This window comes from Dendropsophus ebraccatus, chromosome 4 (assembly GCF_027789765.1).
Source record: "Dendropsophus ebraccatus isolate aDenEbr1 chromosome 4, aDenEbr1.pat, whole genome shotgun sequence".
In the NCBI taxonomy this organism is placed as follows: Eukaryota; Metazoa; Chordata; class Amphibia; order Anura; family Hylidae; genus Dendropsophus; species Dendropsophus ebraccatus.
Genome location: NC_091457.1, coordinates 84,629,676 through 84,653,876, shown reverse-complemented (window position 1 = coordinate 84,653,876; position 24,201 = coordinate 84,629,676). Strand labels below are relative to the sequence as shown.

At 44.4% G+C, this 24,201-nt stretch overlaps 1 protein-coding gene across 2 annotated transcripts in view; it reads left to right on the top strand.

The window, feature by feature from the left end:
• Positions 1-5,368: 5,368 nt before the first annotated feature.
• Positions 5,369-24,201, top strand: part of LRP3 (LDL receptor related protein 3) — a 52,669-nt gene continuing 33,836 nt past the window's right edge. Inside the window, exon 1 of one of the 2 annotated variants that reach the window (XM_069966175.1) lies at positions 5,369-5,402. Coding sequence is in view for 1 of the 2 variants with exons in the window: in XM_069966174.1 (XP_069822275.1) it covers positions 11,085-11,139 (55 nt within the window). In the remaining variant the exon portion in view is untranslated. Of the gene's footprint in view, positions 5,403-11,007; positions 11,140-24,201 lie in introns of those variants that run through there. The other variant, XM_069966174.1, reaches the window with a different exon arrangement.

Here is a 24,201-nt window from a genome sequence, read left to right as displayed (position 1 = left end):
GGCTGCGCAGGAAAGCAGGCCCGTTGGAGACGGGCTGCTTCCCGCACATGCGCCACTCCCCCGGGCCTCTGCCGATCCTCTGGGAAGTCCCTCAAGATGTAAGTATAACTCTATCTTATACCCACGTCTTGAGTGACCACTGGGAGGATCGGAGGTGGCCCGGGGGAAGCAGCCCATCTTCGATGGGCCTGCTTCCCTGTGCAGCCATTCTGTACAGATCCCACTATGCAGTTATGAATATGCATAGTGGGCAGGAAAGGAGGGGGCGGGCTGGGTGGGCCGCAACGATGCTCTCTGGCCGAGAGCAACGCCCTAAATGCTCTTATTCAACATTTACGCCCTAAATGCTCTTATGGGAAGAACCTGCTAATAGTGCCGCTTTAAGCCAAACCGAATTTTTTTTTTTTTTAATAAAATTATTTAAGCAATGCTTAATCCAGCACTGAATCCAGCACTGGGCACATTGGATGGACAGTCTGAGAGGGAACTAAAATAACACATTGGGGCATCATAGCACAAATGTAACAGCAATATCTAGACACATTTAAAAATGGTTCTAATTTGAGGGATCTAACTGAGTAAATGAATATTCAATTGTCGGGCGACCCGTTTATACGTACTGCAATATGAAATCCACAGCGAACTAAGCGCATCTGATATTTTGCAAAGTCATTCTTTAATCTGAACCCACGGATCGAACAGCACCGACACGGGGAAGCCGGTGCCGTGATCCGTTTTTTGGACCGCGGCCTGGATCCCGTGCGCAGCGCCGTTCTATGCACCGGAACCGGCCGGTGCTAAAGCATTAGAATGAATGGAGCCGCGTCATACAGGGGAGGGAATTCCTTCCCATTGGGGGCGGGCCGGCTTCCACCAGTGCTTGAGCACCGGCTGGTTCCGGTGCATAGAACGGCGCCGTGCACGGGAACCCCGTGACGGTGTCGCTCGATCCGTGGGTTCAGATTAAAGAGGATGTACCTCTTTAAGCATATTAGTGCTTATCAGGAATAGTACCCATTTTCCAGAATACAGATATATTTCCCTATTCTTTTTCTCTTAGAACTCTAGTATGCTGTGTCTTTTGGCTTTGGGACACATACATTCCATTTTCTCTTACCATTCCAGCTGTAATTCCCATGCCATTTGCAGAAATAGGTTCCCATGGTTTTAGGCACAATAGATAAAAATAGATTCCGGTTTTACAGAACTGTGCTATATTAAGTCTCGATAGAACAGTATGGAAAGTTCTATCTATTGCTCAATTTAGTACAAGGACAAACATACTGTAGGGCAGTGCATGTAGCTACATTGGGCCTATGTAGAAATGGGTCCCCAGATCAGGCTGTCTGCTTGTACACATGTCCCTAGTAAGAACCTAAGCAAACCATCAACATCTCTGCAAAACATTGAAGAAGATGGATAGAGTCCTGGAAAACATGGATACAGCCTTTGGCCATGTTCACACTACGTAAGTACAGTAGTAATCACAGCTGGTTCCATACAAGTGGGAACATGGCCTTTGGCTGTATCTATGTTTTCCAGGTACCTTAGGGCTGCATCCAACTTCCTCAGCCACCAGTAATCAAATGCTGCACACTTGGGTTTAGACAAACTCAAGTGGGAAAAAAATGTAATATTTTAGAACAGTAATGTCAAACTCTGGCCCGTGGTGCCATCATTTTTGGCCCGCCAGGCAATTCAGAGTTTTAATTACATCTGGCCCACCATCGCTTCTATGTAAGAAACTATAGGGAGGGCTGGCTACTATATGAGACTATGGGGGAGGGATGGCTACTATAAGAGACTATTGGGGAGGGCTGACTACTATATGGGAAACTTGGGGGGGCTGGTTACTATCTGGGCACTGTTGGGAGGGCTGGCTAATATGTGGGGCAATTTTTGGGGGGTTGGCTATTATATGGGTTGGGCTTTAACCCCTTAAGGTCAAAGCCAATTTTCGTTTTTGCACTTTTGCTTTTTCCATTTTATGTTTAAAAGTCCATAGCGCTTGCATTTTTTCACCTAGAGACCCACATGAGCCCTTATTTTTTTGCAACAGCAATTGTACTCTGCAATGACAGGCATTATTTTTCCATAACGTATGCTGCAAATCTGGAAAAAAATCATTTGCGCTGTCAAATTGAAAAAAAAAAGGAATTTGTTTTGATTTCGGGGAGTTTTGCATTTACGCCGTTCGCCCTATGGTAAAACTGACTTGTTATGCATGTTCCTCAAGTCGTTACAATTACAACGATATGTAACATGTATAACTTTTATATTATCTGATGGCTTGTAAAAAATTCAAACCATTGTTAACAAATATATGTTCCTTAAAATCGCTCCATTCCCATGCTTATAACGCTTTTATCCTTGGGTCTATGGGGCTGTGAGGTGTCATTTTTTGCACCATGATATGTTCTTTCTATCGGTACCTTGATTGCGCATATGCGACTTTTTGATCACTTTTTATAAAAAATTTTTCTGGATTTGATGCGACCAAACATGCGCAATTTTGCACTTTGGAATTTTTTTGCGCTTACCCCGTTTACCGTGCGAGATCAGGATTGTGATTAATTAATAGTTTGGGCGATTACGCGCACGGCGATACTAAATATGTTTATTTATTTGTTTATTTATTTATATTTAGAAAATGGGAAAAGGGGGGTGATTTGGACTTTTATTAGGGGAGGGGATTTTTTATAAATAAAAAAACATTTTTACTTTTATTTTTACTTTAACTAGAAGCCCCCCGCTGGGGGACCCCGCTCTGAACACCCCCCCCCCCCCCGCACCATGACGTATCAGTGTGTCATAGCGATTTAACATGTCATTTATCATAGTGCATGGGGCTGGGAGACGAACACCACTGACAGTGCCAGGAACAACGCACGCTGCTCTGACAGTGACATTTGCTCTTGCTGTATTTGAGTTTGACACCCCTGTTTTAGAAGATATTGCAGTATTGCATGTTACGGTACCAAATATGTTTTTCTTTTTACATATTTTTATTTGTATAATGATTAAGGGGTTGATATAAACTTTTATTGGGGAAGGGTAAAAATATTTTTTTAAACTTTTTTTTTTTATAATAGTAGGGGACTATTACATGCTATTGTTACATTGCATATACTGATCAGTGCTATGCCTTTGCATAGCATTGATCAGTATTATCGGCGTTGATGATACAGTATTATTCATTTGTCAGTGTAAGGGGCCTATTCCACGGAGCGATAATTGGCTAAATCGGCCGATTATCGCTCCGTGGAATAGAGAGAACGATCAGCCGATAATTGTTTTCATTGGCTGATTGTTCATTTAGGTTCAAGCCTAAAATCATCGGTCGCCACCCGCGCATCGCTACATGGAATAGTGGTGCGCTGAGGGCGACTGATGATCTCACAAGCACCATACATTACCTGTCCAGGCGCAGGTCTTCTCCTTCTCCCGGTCCCTTGCCGCAGAAGCTTTGAAGCTGCTGCGGCACGGAATCAGGAGAAGGAGAAGACCTGCGCCTGGACAGGTAATGTATGAAACAAGGGCTGCAAGGACATCGGTAACGATGTCCCTGCAGCCCTCGCTAAACAATTGTCGGGCAGTGGAATAGGCCCAGTAAACGAGTGCCGATCTAGCATATCGGCGTGTGTTTACATCGTTGATCGGGCCCTGCTCTGCCCGTGGAATAGGATTTTAAGTGATCAGGTCCTGATCAGTCACTGACAGGTACTTCTCAAAGGGTCGTAAAGTACAACTGGCTCAGTTGCCCCCAGCAACCAATCAGTTTTCACTTTTCATTCTTCACACATTCCTTAGAAAATAAAAGGTGGAATCTGATTGCTAGCACAAGTAGAAAGGTACGCCGGCACTGCAGAGATTAATGAACCAGAGTGGTTCAGAGTGGTGCTCTACATTAAAATGCAGCAATAGGTGCACAGTCTCTTGTTGCGTGAAATAGAAAATCTTCATTTATTTTATCTGTAAAATCATGTGTACACACATGCAGGTATCAGAGAGGACACCATAATTCCCACCGGCGATGGCCATTTCGTGTTAAAGGGGTGCTGCGGTCTAAGACATTTTTTCACTAAATAGCACATATTACAAAGTTATACAACATTGTAATGTGTGTTATTTAAGTGAATGGCCCCCTTCCTTATGTTGAGGGGGGGGGGGGGGGGAAAGACAGGGAAGGGGGGCAGATAGGTGATTGAAGCATATTACAAAGTTATATAACTTTGTAATGTGTTTCGATTACTGGGAAAAAGCTTTTCGCTGGAGTACCCCTTTATTGCGATTGGCCACTGTGATTAAACAACGGCCATTGTTTAAGCAAAAAATACAGTGTGTGAACGTTACCTTAAAGGTAATTTCTCAGTAATCCCATGTGAGTTTGATCTGCCAAGACTCTCTGTAACACTGTAAGGCTATGTTCACACTACGTAAGAGACCGGCCGTTCCGTGACCCCGGCCGGGTCACGGAACGGCCGATCTCTGGTTGGATCATCTCGGCTGGTACTTAAGTACTGGCCGGATGATCTTTACGGCCGCAGAGCTCAGATGCAGGCGTATCAGGGTGCGTCTGCATCAGAGCTTCCCATAGCGCACAGTGAAGCAAGCGGCCGGAGCTGCTCGCTTCACTGTGTGAACTGACATGTCAGTTATTTACTATGTGTATACGCTCCGGCCGGGATCCCATTGAAAGTAAGGCATTGTTCCTCCGCCGCAAAAGTACACCCGTTTTTGCCTTCGGCAACAATGGCAGTACTTTTACGTAGTGTGAACATAGCCTAAAGACTATAACAGAAAGCCCATCTTACAAAGGCATCCTATGGAACAGTAAAGTCCCTACGTGCATCCATACAGACTCTGTGCCAGCGGCTTTGCCATGTGTACGAGCCCTCACATGTGCAATAGTGAGGGGTATAATTGGAAAGTTTGCTAGAAAAAAAAATATGAAGTTGGCCGTGGTGCCTATCACCAGTGACAAAGTTCACCACGCTTACAACAAAGCTTCTTTAGAAATGCTTTACTGAAAGTATCCTTTCTTTTGGTGATTTGTATGTTTTATACAACATTGTTTAAGTTGTTTTGCAAAGAAAAGAAGGGATACTTTCAGTAATCATTTCTAAAGAAGCTTTTTTGTAAGCGTGGTGAACTTTGTATCAGACTGTGATTGCGGAGATCGGGAGCCTCCTACTTACATCCGCTACACACCCTAGTGCACTCAGCTAATTTGTTTCTATAGAGTGGCCTATCACCAGTGAAACACGGACTCTTTATGCTAATAAATATATTTCTTTCAGATGGTATCATTCCTGTTAGCAGACGTCACATAATACATCTGATCGGACCCACATCTCGTCTCCTGTCACAATAATTGTGCAGCCATCTGCTATGATATGAAGGTGGGTTAATTAACTGTTAAATGCACTAACGATGGTGGAATAAAAACAAGCGATTACACTTGTCTGCGTTTCCCAGGCTCCGTGTTCTGTTAACGAACAGGTGTTGCTAGGCAACAGGATAAAAGCACTCATGAAAGGTGTCCCAACATGAGTCTGCTGAAGGCTTCACTCTGTATGTCAGCAGTACATTACATGGAGCTGAACTGGTGATGGGAGCGGCTGCTGTGCATGGTACTGGGGGAAGGGGAGACAGACATCAGACATATTGAAAACAAAATTCATGAGCATTGTCATGCTGAAGATACAACTGGTGCAATCATATTTTCTGTGACAATTAAGAATTTCTAGAATTCATAACAGACTTGTCATGGGCATTTATTAGCTACATAAAGGGAATCAGAAAATGACCTTATGTTTACATAAAATTTTTATGTTAAACATATTTCTAAAGTTTTGCTTTTTCCATTTCACTATCTATATTTTAAATTAATCGTTCTGGTTATTAGGCCTAAAACTAAGCTGAGACCTCTTGTTCTGTACAGATCATGTCCCAGCAGTGCCCTTTTTATCAACACACAATTCAGCATCACCTTCTATGTAAACTGATCTCTACAAAAGGTCACTCAGCATGCCCAGAAGCCTTTCACATTCATCTGAATGAGACAGGTCCTCTCGATTGTCATCTATGTCCATGGGGCTTGCTGTAAAGCATACCTCTAAATGCTGTAAAAATAGCTCACGTAAGATGGCAGCCCCCATAATATTGTACCCAAAATTAAATTAAAACGCCGGAGTGTATACTATGTCTATACACTCCGGCTGGGATTCCATTTATTCAAATGCAACGTATGTTTTACATAAATCACGGCCGTTGTTGCAATTTGCAACAACGGCCGTGATTTATGCTAAACAATAAACATACATTGTGTGAACATGGCCTAACGCTGGATAACCCCTTTAATTTACAATGTGACACCTTCTGCAACGTAGTGCTATGTTGCAATGCACAGGATCTGAATAAATGGTCTGTGGCAGCCTGTAGTCTTAAGGTACTTGGGGTTGTAGTTTTGCAACATGTGTCATAGATGTTAATGTCACAAAAAATTGACATTCATACATACATGTTAAAACATCAGAACTAAAATGGAGAAATTTCCCCTCTCTGAACCAATCCACCAAACACCTCCACATCTTATCTGGACTATGCCACTTTCTGACAGCTATCGTCTTGTACAAACTCTCAGCTTTCTGAGCTATGTTCCAACTCACAAGTAACTGCTGGTAGGTAGCAATCACTGTAAAGGCCATATTACATGGTACAATAATGAGGGGAAAACGAGTGGGGGAAGCGAGCAGCGGGAGGGGCTGCCCTGACAGAATGATGCTTAATCTAGTGACAGAAATGCTGAACACAGTGGCGTATTATTACATAATTCTTTTTAGTTGTTCAGTCTACTGATTGACAGCTGTTTGCCTATACATAGTATAGATAGACAACTGCCAATCAGTGGGCAAAGGGAGCTGGGGCTCATGAATATCCAGGACTACTGAGCACACTCACATAATGGACTAGTTTGCCATGCTCAGAGTCGTTATTATTTAGGGGGATATCTGCAGATTAGCTGCACAGAAAAATTTAAATGATACATCATTCTGTAAGGCTATTTTACCACGAACTGCGCAATTTGTGGCAAAATAGTGCTAATTAATGCTAATTAAATGCTACAGTATGTGAACATAGCCTTTTCTGCATCATTTCATTGCAGTAATTAATAATTTGATTAATCTGTCAGGAACTTACCTGTCTACGCTCCAGCTACGTCTCCCCCGGCTGAAGCACAGCACTGCTTTCCCAGCCGGGGCCGCATGATGTCACGGATACCCGACGGCGATCCCGTTTACCGCAGGCTCCATTGACGTGTGGCCGTTCAGCTGAATGGCGTGTGCCACTCAGCCTGCAGCGCAGCAGGTGTAATGGATCAGGACTCAGAAGTCCGGACCAATGATGTTCTGGTCCGGGCTCCTGGGCCCTGTATATAGTGTGCCAGCAGTTTGTTAGTCCCTGCTGGCAATTAGGCTTCATACCCTGATCCCAGCTTCCCCTGTCTATTCCTGCGATCCCCGTTCCTAACTCCTCTGTTTGCTACTCGTTACCTCTCCCTATTGACCTTTTGACTATCCGTTTGCTTCCTAATTCTGTACTGCGTAGTCCGTTTGGTTCTGACCTGGCTTGTCGACTCTCCCATATTGTGTTTGTCTGTATGTGTTGTTCAGTGTTGCACTTATTAAGTGTAGGGCACGTCTTCGTGGTTGTCCACTGCCGTCTAGGGCCGACTGAGGCAAGTACTGTAGGTAGGGACAGCGGGTGGGTTCAGCTTCAGGGCCCACTGTCTAGTCTTGTCTCATACCTCCCGTCCTGACATAATCCTTCCTTGCATTAACACAATGAAACTCTGACGTAGGTGAACATATCCCTAACTCCTGGCACCATTTACAGATTAGTAAAATCAGGGGCATTTTATCTGTGTCCAACAAGTGATAGCCGTGAAGAGATGCACCCATGATAAGTTTGATGACTGATGTTGATTCTATTCAGTTTTGCTGAGCAGATTCTGCTAATAATGACACTTGTTCTCTCACAGTAAGTGGATAATAATTGGCATATATAAACTGTGATTTTTTTAAATAGTTTTTTCTAATCTTATTCTTTTTGGTTATCTTACATTTCACTATATTTATTAACAGCCTGTGATCCTGGTGCTGTCACTGGGACCTGAATGGTTCAGACCAGAGAATGTAGGTTCCTGTCCCACATCCCTATGCTGCAACCCGAGTATTACTATCTTAGTGCCACTTAGGGTTGTGCAGGCCTGGCTTTACCTAGCAAATAAGAAAGATAAGATCCATTTTCAAGGAAGAATAAAAAGATTTTTTCCTGGTGTGTGATGTTGGGAAATCCGGATAGGTAATCCTGCTGGACTGTAAAATATAATAAACAGAAAGTTTAAGGTAAATTGGTTCACATTATTCGTAAAAAATGTGGGCATTCAAAATGGAAGAATATATTTTAAAAAATTAAAAATATATTATTTGTTATTTCCTATTAATGATAATTTCTTACACACATTTTACACATTATTTTACATTCTTTAAAAAAAAAAAAAATTACACAGGTATTCCCCTTTAGAAGCAAAAAATGCATGTAAACCATTGGTTATATTGTAATTAGGTTTTCAACTGACTCAGCCTTACTCTGCCCAGGCTTTCCTATGAATGAGCAGCATTTATGTAGTGTTAAATGGGTTGTCTCATAAAGTCTTCCCCAGTCCATATATTCTATTAGGGCATATAGAAAAGGGGGCAGACTGGCATACTAGTATTGATAAAATGTCCCTATAGACTTCATGGAGGTGGAGCCCTCTTCTATGAATCGGAGCAGAGAGTCCTTTTACAGGTACAGATAAACCACTTAAGCGCCTATGTAGTGAATTGCACGCTATGATTTTTTTCTTTTTAGGCATTTAGACAACAAGGTAAATCGTTATGGTACGTTATCACCGAGCGATAATTCGCCCAATCAAACGAATAATGATTTTGAAATAACGATGTGTTTTTTATAATGATCAGCATTTAGACGTAACAATATATAGTTTGGAAAAATCGTTATTGAGATCGTTTTAAGATCGCTTAAGCCCATCTTACACATAGGGTGAATCGTTGAGAGACTGTTTACACAAAGCGATCTGCGAATTTTCAGTGAACAACCAATGACTATTTGAGAACTTGTTTAAAGATCAAAATGAACGATTTATTGATTGTCGCTTGATCGTTCGCTGTGTGTACATTAGCTGATTATTGCTCAAATGCGATAAAATTTGAATGATAATCGTTCCATCTAAATGCATCATTATATAAAGTTGTTATTCAATTGTAATTTGGATGGTAATATAATACTGATCACTGTGAATGGCCAAACGATGAGTGTTTACACTGAAAAACATGCAAACTCTCAACAAAGATTTTGAGGTAAAATAATAGTAGTGTGCATTGTCCCATAGAAATCAAAAGGTTCTATACTGCAATTATGGATCCATTATTACAAGGGATCAGTAAATTTACAGTGGGAACAAAGTGAATTGCTTCAAAAGAATTGTCCCGCAGCTTGTAAGGCTGCGGGCTTCAAAGTCTATGCTAATCTGCTTGCTCCTGGTGCCGGAAAAAGCCTGATCCAGTCCTGGGAAACTTCCCCTTGTTTCCGAGGACTGGATACATCTTTTTCTGACACCCAGGGAGGATCAGCACTGAACAGCACAGACTTCAAAGCCCACAGCCTGACAAGCTGCGGGACAATTCTTTTGAAGCAATTCACTTTGTTCCCACTGTAAATTCACTCATCCCTAATTATTACAGGAATTATACGGATAAAAATATACATTTATGTGAAGGTGGCCTTAGCTTGGGTTCACACTGCGTTTTTGCTGTCCGTTTAACGTACGTTAAAACGAAACATTTAAAAACAGATACATTAAGCGAAAAGCATAAACAGTGTAAACCTAGCCTTAGCTGGTTTTTCCATCCGGCATTAGCCATACATGAAGGACTAGCATGAAATGCTATATTTCCCTGTAGCAGATGCTTAGGGGAATTGCATAGCTAAATACAGTTCTCCCTGGCAATGACAGCAGGCCACCTGGGGGTAGAGATGCTGGACCCTTTGCAATCAATTGACTTCTAAAGGGGTTGTCATTGTAAACGAACCCATTTTATGTTACATTTTATATGGGGTGGATTCTAAATCTGAATTTAGTTGCAACAAAATAATGTTTGCGAACAAAACTGGATTGTGGGGTAAATGGTTGGAGCCAAGGTGGAGCTGAGAGTAGTTTATATTGTGTTCATTTTAGAATTCTAAACAATTCTTCTAAATCACATTATTGCTATGCTGTATGCTGTCATTGCTTACTATATACAGTACATTCTGGTAGTTTAAAACTAACATTGGAAAAAAAAAACATAAATAATCTTAAAATTAAAACAATTGATTCAGAAGGGCTCCCTTTACTAACCATTACTGCAAACCTTGATACTGTCCAATTGGATACATTTCTTACACTGATACCTTATAATCAGGAGAATTGTAGTTATAGGTATACTGACAGTGACAGCTGCACTTAGAGGCACTAGTCATAGGTCAGTGTCACCCAGATCCAGGGGGTTCCAGCACAGGGAAAATGGGGGCTAATGAGCTCCCTGGGGGCTAGTATTCTGTCTCACCAGGAGAGGGAGGCAAAGCGAGATGAACAGTAAGGGGGCTTCTGCTGGAAGGTGTTATGAGATGAGAATGGATTGCTGCTAAAATAAGAGGGGTTGGTGCTAGGGACAGTGGAGGAAGAGGAGGGTAGTGGTCTTGCATGTGTATGTGTGTGTGTGCAAGGAAGTAGTGTCATCAGCTGCAGCACAAGGAGATGCTTCCCTTTCTCCACCTCCTCCTCCTCCAGCCTGCACTCCTCCTCCCATACAGGACACACACACACAGAAAGGCTGACTTAATGCATGTGCTGGTGTTGCTGGAAATGACAAGTGATCTTCCCCTGTCTAACAAAAGGCACAGCTGATGTGGAGCCTCTCTCCTCCTGCACCCCCCTGGCTGCCTGACAAAGGAACACAGCCCCCTTCAACACCATGCACAGCACTGGCAGACTGGACTTTCTCCATCATATTTCGGTCCTTTGCTTTGGTGAGTACCTGCGCTCTCCTTTTATAACCCACCCAGGTGTTGCCTGTGTTATGATATGATGTGTTATGCTGTGATGGAAAGCATACATGAAGACAACACAGTATAAGATCAGGCATAATATTAGGGTGTCTGTTCAATGCAATGACAATAACTTCTATTATGTTCCAGCTTAGTACAGTTGCAGTAGCTTGTATTGCTGTGTTTGTGAGCATGGTCTGTCTGTACAGTCTGCATCTGTTTCCAGTTCAGCAATGGTAGGGGTTAATACTATGATCTCATCTGCTAAATGTGCCACTCAAGACTTGGGCTGATCCTGTGGCCACTCCACTGCTCCTGTATCCATCTCCCGGCTGCATCCTCTTGCACATAGTAGCCGGCAACAGCTGACAGCAGCCAGCACAGGCAGACAGAAGCATTGGACGTTGTTAGGACAGGTGATATGGCAGGGAAGATATACCAATGTGCAGTGCGTATATATACTGTCTCTTATAGCAGCATCCGAATTCATTAAGCAAATTCTAATACCATATGTGTCCTATTATTACACCTATTATTTACACCACAAAAAGCATGTAAACATATGGCAGCAGCTCTGCATTGTGGGAAAGAGACCCTTCTTTGATAACCAAGAGGAAAAACACTTGACTATAATGTGAGGACCCCTCTAATAGGAACTCTACATCTCATCTTACTGGGTGACATGAAAACGGTGCACCCTACAATTATAACTGTTGGAATATGGCCTACGTTTTTGTAAAATCTAATAATTCAGGGGTGAACTGCAGTTTACCCCTGAATTATTAGATTTTACAAAAAAGGTAGGCCATGTTCCTACAGTTATAATTGTAGGGTCCAGATCAAGACTTCAATAACTGGATTACATACTGGATTTAGATGGGTTGCCTGAGAGTTTAGCTAATAAAGGTAACTACAGTAGATGTTATCAAATGTAAAAATAACCCCCCCAAGTTTGGTGACCTGTGAAATCCCCTGCTGCTCCAGTGGTGGTGCTCCATTGGTCATTGGTTATAGTGGTCATGTGGATGATTTGTTGCAGGAAAATAAAGTCTGATGGGGACCGCTGCTAGAGCATTGGTGGCAGTGATTTAACACAAATTTAGAAAATTTAGTTTTGTTAGTGTCATTTGTTAAATTCTTAGACTATTCCTTTTAAATTATCATAGAATACTATGATAATCTAAGCTGAGATCAGTAGAACTATGGGGGTTTACAGTGTTGTAGCTGTAGCCTATGGCCTTAAGCCCCTTATTCCACGGGCCGACTGAAAGGAGCAAACGAATGCTATTAGAGCTATTTTGCTCCTCGTTCCCTGCTCGCTCCCACCGCTATTCCGCGCGGCAGCAGTGGGTGGGTGAGTGCAGGAGGGGCCGCAGGGAGGTGTGGGGGGGCTGCCCGAGTGATCGCTAGATCGTCCGGGCAGCCCATAGCATGCAGCAGCGGTCTGCTGCCGACACTCCTGTTCCACTGGGCAAAGGCAGCAGATCGCTGCTGTATGAGTCGTTTGTCTATCAACATGTTTGAAAGACAAACAACGCAACGATCAGCCGCCATGAATGATGTTGGCTGATCGTTGCCTCCTATTCTATGGGACGATTATCGACCGTAACGGCCGATATCTGCCGAATACGGACGATAATCATTCCGTGGAATAGGGCCTTTAAGGCCGTATTACACGTGCCCATCTGGAGGAGAGCAGACGAGCACAGCTGACATCATGCATGTCGGCTCATCGTTGTCTTTTAACAGGAGCTATTACACCAAGTGATTATCGGTTGCAACAGCCGATAACAGGCCAAATATGGCCGATTATTGCTTTATGTAATAGGGCCTTTATTGAGATAGTAAAGGGTCAGTTTGCAAAACAAGGTGGATGTAACAACACACAGCTAGCTCATGGTTTATGTGGGCTCCTTAACCACAGAGCCTAATGCTACGTTTACACGGGGCGATAATTCGCCCAATCGATCGTTTAACGATTTTGGGGCAACGATTTTGGTTTTATAACGACCAGCGTTTACATGGGACGATAACTGGTCTGTAAAATTTTTGCGATCGTTTTAAGATCGCTTAAGCCGGGCGAAAGCCCGCCCGCAGCCCGGCCCCGCTCCTCCGCAGCCCGGCCCCGCATCCTACAGTCCCCTGCGCCGGCTTGATCGCCCCCCCCCCCCACCGTCTGATCAGCACCCCCACCGTCCGATCGCCACCCCCGCCGCCCCGGCCCCGAGCATACCTTACCTACTCGGCGTAGCGGGTGTTCCTAAATTTCCGGCTCCCCTCTTCAGTGCATTGATTGGCTGAAAAAGGGAGCCGGGCATTCCAAACAGCTCCTTTTCAGCCAGTCAGTGCTGCCGTGCTCCTCTTCAGCAATGATTGGCTATAGAGGAGCTGTTTGAAATTCCCGGCTCCCCTCTTCAGCCAATCAATGCACTGAAGAGGGGAGCCGGAAATTTGGAACACCCGCTACGCTGAGCAGGCAAGGTATGCTTGGGGCGGCGGGTTGGCAATCGGCGGTGGCAGGGGTGCTGATCGGGCTGGCAGGGGGGGGGGCATTCGGCCCGGCGGGGGGGGGGTTGGTGGTGGACGGAGCAGGGGCCGGGCTGCGGGCGGACTTTGGACGACCGTTTACACGAAGCGATCAGCGAAATTTTAGCGAACGACCAACAATGATTCACAAATCAAAGTGAACGATTTTTCACTCATCGTTTGCAGTGATTACACGGAACGATTATCGCTCAAATGCGATCCTTTTGCGAAAATTCAAACGATAATCGTGCCGTGTAAACGCAGCATTAGGCTGCATTCACACGTTCTGTGTTCCGTCTGGGCAGCATCTGTGATAAGATGCTGGGAGCGGGGAAACTGTCTTGATATGCACCGGGCTGTAATGACAGAGCTGCGCGGCTGATTTATTACAGTGTGACGCATATCAGTACAGTTTCCCCGCTCCCAGCATCTAATTACAGATGCTGCCCAGGCGGCGGAGAGTCCAATACAGGCATTCCACGTCCGTGTTCCGTGCAGAACACGGAACGTGTGAATGCAGCTTTATTGTGTGTTTATACAGAGAGATTTATCTGACAGATTTTTGAAGTCAAAGCCTGGAATGGATTTGAGAAGAGGAGAATTCTAAGTCTTTTCTTTATGACCTGTTCTCTGCTTATAGTCTGTTCCTGGCTTTGGCTTAAAAAAAATTTGTCAGATAAATCTGTCTGTGTAAACGCACCGTGTAAACGCATCAGTGGGCTCCTCTGTAAGTAACAAGTTATAGTGGATCCATCTGATGGGCCCTATTGTAATATAATGTGCTGTGTCGCTTTGATGTGAACAATAAAGTTGCATATTGCAATATTATTCTTATCACATTTGGGGAACTTCCATTGGCGGCTTAAAAACACTAATGAAATGAACACAGTGTTAGGGCCCTATTACAAGAGATGATTATGGTGTGAAAAATTGTTATATCATTTGAATTTAAACAACCCCCACTGTAGGTAGTATCCACCCCTTATGTAGTATCCCCGAGGTAGGCCCTCCAATAGGTAACTCCCTTCATTCCCCTGGCCACTCAGGGTGAAGAGCACTTTTTTTTTTTTTTTTTAATTAGTGACTTGGCCAGTGTGAGGGCTAGTCCAGTCAGTTGTTTAACCCCATTACATGCCAGGGTCAATAGCAAACATGGCATCTAGTGGTTGACCGAGGAAGAAGGTCTACCACCATGCTCCATCGTGCAAAATGGCAGGGCATTGGGGGTAGCCAGATGCTGAATTATGACTTCCAAGTCTTCCATGTGTGTAGAAGCCTTTTAGACCTAATAAGCTGACTGGCAGTGTAAAATTTGCTACAATAATATTCTGCAATACATAAGTATTGCAGCTTATTATGACAGCGAACAAAGAATTTCATTTTTAAGTACACTACCCACACTTTTGAAATAATACAAAAAGTTAAGAAAACGTTTGGCATTGCTCATATCATATTGCCCTACAGAAGTTAGCCTGTCATTGAATAATTAATCAATTTATGATATTAATTTATGTACCTTAAGGCTATGTTCACACATGGCGTGCAATTCGCTGTAAAATAGCACTATTTTTTTGCATGATTTTGATGGCATCAGGGGCGGATTAACTTTACCATAGGCCCCGGGCTGTTCACCAAGCCTGGGCCCGCAAACCCCATTGTAACTATGGCGGCACTAGTGTGGTGCTCATAGTACAGGGTAGATAATGTCATGATGCCCTGATTTGTGTAAAATTGTGGTAAAAAAGCAGCGATTTTTTGCAAATCATGGCAGAACTGTAGCCAGGAGACAATACACCTATAAAAGTATAAGTCTTTTTGGGTGGCCATGGGCCCCCAGGAGCTCAGGGCCCCGGGCTACTGGATGGCAATACAGCAAAAATAGCACTATTTTACCAAAAATTGTGTTATTCACAGCAAAATATTGCTAATTATACGCTATGTGTAAACATACCCTTAATTGGTAGCGGTAAATATTCGGTAATAAGAAAGAAATGGGGCAGCAATCTGCCACAATTCCTTTAGGTGTGAAACTGGCCTAGGGCATTTTCTGATGACACATTTCCTTTACCTCTTTCTCCTTGCCTTAATTAACAGGCAAGGCAGGGAAAGGGGTGTATGTATTGTAGGGATCTTCCCAGGGGATGGTGTGTTGGACACAGTTCAGCAGCACACTTGGACTTATAAAACAGCTTGGAGTTTATTTGTAGCATAAACAGTCCATAACAGAAATATAGCAACACTGTGCTTAAAGAACAAAACAAAATGTCTTGCCCGTCTGGGCGCTAACTAACAAAACAGGTTACCTCTCTGGCACTTCGATAACAGTATCGCAGGGTATGGACAATCCCCAGCAGCAGTGGTATCCCTTGCTCCCAGCAAATACAGCATGCAGGCTGTTTCCTCCTGGCTAAGAGCCAGGACCTGTACACTGTGTGAGCATTTTGCCTTCTCAGGCTGATTGGGATCAGAGCTCACCTGATCCCAAAACCCACACTGGATCGAGGGGGAGGGAATGGCAGATCCCACTACCAACCTATCCGCCATTCCAGTAAATCCGGCCCGGAAAATTAAACAACGACTCAGCAGCATATCACTGCTGAGCAACCGATCTCTCCCAGATTTACCATCTCACACTAAGCTGTAACCTAGGTGAGATGTACATCCCCTCACACACTTTTCCTGTGACATGTTTACAGTATCTATACACAAAAGGTGCCTGCTGCTAATGACTGACATCAATGATCCTGCCAATGTCAGTCATTTAACCATTTAAATGACACGACCAATAGCGAATGCAGCATTTAAATGTAAAATAAACATAAACATATTTGGTATTTACAAGTGTGGAATTGTCTAATCTATTAAAATAAGTGTCCTGCACAAAGAAAGTCATAAACAAAAAGAAGTACTAAATATGTTTTTTTAATCACTTTACATCTAAGACACACAAGGTCAAAATGCTCACTTTTCCCCTAGATCTGTGAAAATAGAAAATGGACAGGCGCTTCCTGGTGTGATATAAACAAAGCAAGAGTAAGTGTCCTATTATACCAACAGATTTTTCTGACAGATTTCTGCAGCCAAAGCCAGGTATGGATTTGAAAAGAGAAATCTCAGTCTTTCCTTTGGCTTCAAAGATCTGTCAGATAAATCTGTTGGTGTAATAGGGCCCTAACTGACTGTGGATATGAAGGTGGTCTCCACAATTCTAAATAAACAAACTAGAAAAGTTCTAAGAAATTGCTATTGTGGTAGACCTAAAAGATGGTTTATTGTGTGCAAAAAAAAATATATACAAATAAATTCAAATAGGTACGGTAGGAATTCTGATGAGGCAATGGGCTAGGGTACTGTCAGAGAGGTGGCCCTATTAAGCCCTGCCCAACGTAATTGGGAGATCTCTGGATCAAGCATCCCTTAGCCAGATGGTGGATATCCGTACACTAAAAGAACCATCATGGGGTCTGTAATCAGACTGTTAAGAAGGTAAACAATATAAAGTGGTGTGGAGTGAGTGTGATAAGGGAATCTGATAGTACCGTCTGGTATATGAACGGCAAAAATTGGATTCAACAGAACATGTCCTTAAATGAAGATCTCAAGGTAGATACCATGCTCCTGTTGAAAACAAGATGGCGATAATCTCAGGCCGTGTTGTGAACTGGTAGTGGTGTGTATACCAGAGTAGTTTATCAGTAGTCTGAGATGCAAAGCCAAATTGACACAAGGTTTAGGAGAACATGGTGGCCATAGTGAATGAGGAGACCAGCGGAGTATGATGCCAAGAGATCAGATTGGATCTAAGTCCTCATCATGCTAATCAGTGCAGCAAATGTCCAGATGTATATTGAAGCCTGCCAGTATTGATATGTAAATAGATGTTGGTATCAAATATCAAGATGCATACAGTGAGACTAGGGGTAGGTGTCTCCCGTCCAGGCAGGGAATTGAGGAGACCAGCGGAGTATGATGCACCGCGGTCCTCCTAGAGTGCGACGTTGGCGGAGGAGGAGGACCTCGGTGCATCATACTCCGCTGGTCTCCTCAATTAGGGAGGGAGGCAGGGTAAAACAATGACAATCCAGGATAATTGTAGGTAAGGAATCAAAACCCTGGTTGCTCTGTAAGGTACGGTGGCAGGGTAGGGGACGTGCCTTGGCATGGGCATTGTGGAGCTAGATGGGACACAGTATGTGAGATGGTCTCTCTTAGGGTATGTGCACACTATGAAATATGTGCAGAGACTTCAGGTGGATTCTGCTGCGCGGCCTCCACTTGACGTTCCGTCTGTCCCATGGACTCAGTAATATTTACCAGCAAATACTGCCGTCCACCCATTGACATGTCAATTGTTTGGGCAGACAGCGGAATTCCCCAGCGCTTGACGTCTCTGTGGGTATTCCATAGTGTTCACATACTTTTAATTGGAGAACAAAAGGAGATGTCAGAAAAGGGGGGGGATGTAAAATACTGTCTTAGATTCTGTAAAGATGGCGAGTGAAAATACTGGTTGGTTTAAAATAGAATATGTAATAACACTGCTGCCTGTACAGATGCAGGCAAAAGCAGCTCATAAACTCTTCCAAACCTCTACTACTCAGGTGCCTGATGTAAAGATGTCAGAACTGCTGATTCCTGCTGGCTCTCTATGGTCAGTGTTGTCCCAGCGGTCCATATTTCAGACAACAGTGGTGCTGCCACAACACTCCCCCCCCCCCCTCCTTCACAAAAACAATATTGTAAATTAGGGCTACACCTCCCATCCACACACTCAAAAGCAAGTAAAGGTGCATCAGCTAGCTCATGTTTACATTCCTCCATCACAATGGAGTCCCACCTCTATTACTTTACTTTGGTAGAAAGCATGGACTGCGTGTCTGGTACCTGTTGTTATGGCCAAAGTGAAACCATTGGTGACCCACTGTTGTGACAGAATGTATCTGTTGGCAGGAGGTCGTGATGGTGGTGGTCCTTTTTTTTTATTTTTTTTTTCTAATTTAGTCATGGTCCTAGACATACTAACATTAATGTGGACCTAAGGACAAATAAGACACTTGCTCCCTGCCACAGAAATGTGTGCTTCACCTATGTGTAGGCTGATAACCATGAAAGAATTATGAATAGCTTACCATCTATATCCCTCCTTTTTGGATGGAGCTGTAAGGCTAAGGGTCCTGGTGCCTGGTCTTCATTACAGGGTATTGTGGGAGCTTTGTGCTGCAGCAGGTTGCCTCATAGTGAGCACAAAAAGGTCTGCATCATACCTTCCCCAAATCTAGCAGGAAACAAGAGAAACTTATTTATGTGATATATATTTTGCAATATGGATTGTATTATGAACCTGCTACCCTTCTTACCTCCTAACATAAAGCCATCCTTGGAGTTGTACGTTCTCTACAGCTTGAGCTCCACAAAAAAAAAAATAGGTTTTGCATTCCCAATAATTCACAGGATTCACCATTAACTGTCCTTTTAGCAGTGATCCCCTGGTTTGCTTTATCTTGTCCTCCAGTTATTCGACTCCTTTGTGTCTGATTCCGCAGCATCGTCTGGATGAGTTTGTCTAATTCAGTGGTGCAGGAGCAATGTCTGGAAAGGTTGCATTGTATCAAGAATTTGTGTGACATTGTGTTAACTGTAAATGTATACGTTCATTGAAGTGTTGTGTAATACAGTTCATGAAGCGTTACATCATGTGTCACAGCGCAGCACTTCTGACAGTGTTATAAATAGCTTAAACTGGGGATAGCAGTTAGGTCATTATATTGTGTTGTTTTCCCTAATGATACCAGACAGCTTCTTTTTGTAACTGCTTACATACACTGGTAGATATATTTAGCTTTTTGTCACCAGTCAGTGTACCAATAGGATCACAATTAGGGGAGCTAGTAGGTTGCAGTCCGTCCTGTGACTCCCCTCCCTAGGGGTCATGCACGGAACCATGCACATAGCCTGCACATCGCCATAATGCGCTACCTAAGGGCCCTATTACACCAACAGATATCTGACAGATTATCTGACAGATTTTTACAACCAAAGCCAGAAATGGATTCCAGCTTTAAAAAAAAATCTTAGAACAATTTAGAATTGAGTTTTCATATGAATTGTATAAGTTTTGCTTATCAATATATAATATGAGCAACATTGTAATAGGACACTGGCCCTATTAGATAAGGTTGGTCGGGAAAAGTTGTCGCTGGAAGAGTCCATTGTGTGGGGGGAGATCTGTGCTATTCTCTTCCTGGATGCTGGATTACTGTATATGAGCAGCAGTGTAATATGGAGATATCCTGTGTAATATAGAGGAGTAGGGGGAAAAGACATAAGTAGTGTAGCAGTAACCTCTGTCCTCATTGTGGTGTTTTTCTTCAGTGTTCTATGGCTGCAGCAGGCTGTGTGTGTGTGTGTGTGTATGCTATGGCTGCAGCAGGCTGTGTGTATGCTATGGCTGCAGCAGGATGTGTGTGTGTGTGTGTGCACGCTATGGCTGCAGCAGGCTGTGTGTGTATGCTATGGCTGCAGCAGGCTGTGTGTGTATGCTATGGCTGCAGCAGGTTGTGTGTGTGTGCAGTGTCCCAGAATAATAATAATACATTTATTTGTATAGCGCCAACAGATTCCGCAGCACTTTTTTTTCTATGCATACAGTACAGAGGTACATATTACACAGTTAAATTGGAATAAATAAGAACATAAATAAAAACAAAAATACAAAGTATAAACGAGACCTGCTCGTTGGAGCTTACAGACTATAAATTTTCGTTGACACCAGGCCTAAGTGCTTTATTTGTCCATGGTCCAGCCATTGTACATAGTTAGAAATACAGGATAAGCCAGTAACAATGTTAATGTCTGATGCAAGTAAACATATAAAGTGCAGAAACCGTCAGAGATAGAGCAAGGGAGACAACAGAAGGGGGAAACCGTTTAGGGAATGTTATAGGCGAGCCTGAAGAGATGAGTCTTCAGGGCACGCTTGAAACTGTGAGTATTGGGTATGAGTCTGATGTGTTTGGGTAGGGCGTTCCAGAGAATTGGTGCAGCACGAGAGAAGTCTTGGAGGCGGGATTGAGATGTTCTGATTATGGAAGATGTTAAGGTTAAATCATTTGCAGAGCGCAGAGCACGGGAAGGATGATAGGTTGAAATGAGGGAGGAGATGTATGGAGGGGCAGAGTTGTGGAGGGCTTTATGGGTGAGGGCGAGGAGTTTGAAGTGGATTCTGGATTTAATGGGTAACCAGTGCAGTGACTGGCACAGAGGGGAAATGTCGGTATGGCGGCTGGAGAGGAAGATGAGTTTAGCTGCTGCGTTCAGGATAGACTGGAGAGGGGAGAGCTTAGAGAAAGTAAGACCGACTAGTAGGGAGTTACAGTAGTCAAGACGAGAATGGATCAGGGCGACAGTCAGAGTCTGAGCAGTGTCAGTGGTGAGAAATGGGCGGATTCTGGAGATGTTTTTGAGATGAAGATGACAGGAGCGTGTAAGAGCTTGGATGTAGGGAGTGAAGGATAGGTTAGAGTCTAGCATAACCCCCAGACATCGAGCCTGATGCACAGGAGTTATGCTAGTACCACAGACTGAGAGGGAGATGTCGGCTTTAGGTTTGTTAGAGGGAGGAAATAAAAGAAGTTCAGTAGTTCAGAACAGCCCTCTTATCCTTACACTTTTACTATGACCGGTTCTGTTCTGGAAAGCTATGGTTCACTGCAAACTGCGTGTATTGTGTCACCCCCCTGCAGTGTTCGGGTCTGCTATTCCATTCATTTCTTCTATGTATATTCAGGTATCAGTACCTAAAGGTATTATGTCGCCTCCCAGTGTTCAAGTGTGATACTTCTCATGAATACTTCTCTGTATATGCCTAATGGTATGATGATGCAATGGCTGGATGTCACATGACTGCCCCTGCTTCCATGGTAACTCCAATGGCCATCGAGCTTTGGCTGGGGATTACCATGTGACTTCCTGTTCTACCTCAGTCTTGTTCTCCACCTTCAGGGGTCTAGTTCTGTGTCTGTTCTCTCTCCCTGCTAAGAGAGAGACCTGCGTTTGCTCTGCTGCTCCAGTCCACTGGCTGTGTTCCTGTCTCAAGTCTCAAGATTCTCATCTGGGTGTTGATTCTTCAGTCATTGCTCTCATCATCTTCTCTAATCATCAACAGCAAGTATTTCATTCAAGTCTCATTCCACCCAGCATCTCAACCTCAGTTTCACTACTACTCCCATCATTCAGCACGCTACTCTCACAGCCTATTGCAGCATCACCCATTACTCTGCTTTATTCAAGTCTGCCTTATTCCCCGTTGCATTCGGAGAGACAGTTGCTACTAGTTACCACCGTTACAATAAATATACAACTACCGTTGTTTCTGAACCTTGGCATTGGTGTGATAATTGGTGCCCTGACTAAGGACAACGAGGAATCGCATGCCCAGTATTCCCGCATGGTCAGGAGCCTGGTTTCCAGCTGTATCACCCTCGTGCCTTCACCGTGACAACCCTATACCCTACAACAGCCCTGGTTCCTGCCTGTTAGCACCATCTATACTGCGGAGTGGCCCCTAGGGGCCAGGGCATCGCATTTGGCGTCACAAACAGGATACGGATCACATTGTGTGCCCCCAAAAGTGTGCCGCAACCCCAAAAAGACTTTGCCATATCACCATGGGGGTAATCGAGGCGCTCAGGGCCCTAGACGGTACACAAGATGGCCGCCGTCTTCTTCAATTTCTAACTGCGCCATACCCCGGACAGGAGGGGGTTAACCGCCATGCTGCCAAAGTGCGGGAATCGCCCGGTGCCATAGACTTTACATGGACTGCTCCTGATTGGCTGCCTGCGCCACATGACGTCACTGTTGCTGGGCCGGCTACTGGGCCGGAACTTCAGCCTCTGCGCTCCACCTCCTCCCAGGTCCTCAAGACCACGCCAGTCCGCAGCAAGATGGCGTCCTGTGAGGAGTGCAACTCCGCGGCTGCCGTACCTCCTCTACCGGAGCTTCCTACGATTCTGCCAGAACTCGATCCAGCCTGCTTGCTAGCCCCGCTGCCCTCGGACAGTGACAGCAGCTGGGGTTCCGTCCGGTCCAGAGACGAGCATCCAAGCCGGGCCTCCACACCAAGCTCCCCTGACAGAGGTGAGGAGACTTCTTATGGACTCAGCGGTGCCTCCAGCCCCGAGCATTCCGGCTCCTCAGGGTCATGCAGTTGGTGGACAAGATCCAGCGGGCTCTTGCTCTTTTACCCCCTGCTACTAAAGCTGCGCCCGCTATGGCTACCACGGCGCCTGCAGCAGCTACCACCGACTGGCAGCTCACAGCAGCCCCTACTGCCGGTAATATCTTTCTTACCCAGCCCGGCCTAGCGCCGGAACCACCTCCATCTGTGCCTTATCCAGATTATGCTCCGCTGTGGGGTCACCCATATACCCCCTATCTGGAATCTAATGCTGCATCTGAGCGGTTGTTCATCCGCAAGCTGGAAAAACCTTGACCCGGTGCTGCCCCCCTGGAAAGGAGGAGAGGAACCGTGGCCAAATTTGACAAGCGAAGGGGGTACGGCCTGGTCATGGATTTGTACACTGGGTTACTGGTGCTGGTAAACAGACGAGCTGTAATGCAGGACTACCAACCCGCCTATCTCAATAACCTTGTCCCTGGAGAAGTTATTGAGTATACCCTGGTGGGATCCCCAAAGGGTCCATGGGCTGCAGCAGTTACCCGGCCTAAAAACCCGATACAGCGGCCCTTTCTACCAACTCCCTCAGAGAACTGGGATGAAGATTGGCAGGATTTTAAACCTCTAGGTTCTATCACTGCTGCTTCCAGGGCTCCAGGTTCAGCCACCACCGCAGCCTGCTCTACTGCTCCTGCTGCTGTGGCTAAAGCCGCTTGCTCCACCACTACGGTCACTTACCATGTGGCGCCAATTATCTCTCCCGTCACCACAGTGACCCCTAGCGTTGTGGTCACCACTGCGTCCGCGGATGCCTCTGCTCCAGCGTCCCCACGCTTCTATTATCCATGGGAGAAGAAAAAGCAGAAGAAGGAGAAGGGGCCTAATGAGGTTCCTCCCGTCTCTTCACAATAATTCGCTATAGAGACCAGACTCCTTAAACTGTTCCTGTTTTGTTTGTTGTTCTTGTGTGATTAAGAAGTTCTTTGCAACGTTCAAGGTTCGCACCTGGTCTTCCTGACCAAGAACTTTGTCTATTATCCAGCTATGTGCTGATGGACACTCAAATTATTGTATTGTTCTCTAGTGCCTGTCCCAGAGCCTTTACATGGACAATGGTCTAATTGCCTAAAGAGACTCTACCACAACAGAGACACTTACCCAGTTCTTCCTAAAGCACTTTCATGAGTATGTGATTGTCAGAAGTTCATTATTGCACTCTATTATTGCACTTCAGTATTTAAAGTCTATCTTATTATCAGAGTCATATCTATTTCCTCCTCTGAGTAAGCAGAAAAGTCATTTAGATAGTCTCAGAGTAAAGTGTGTCTTTTGAAAAGTAT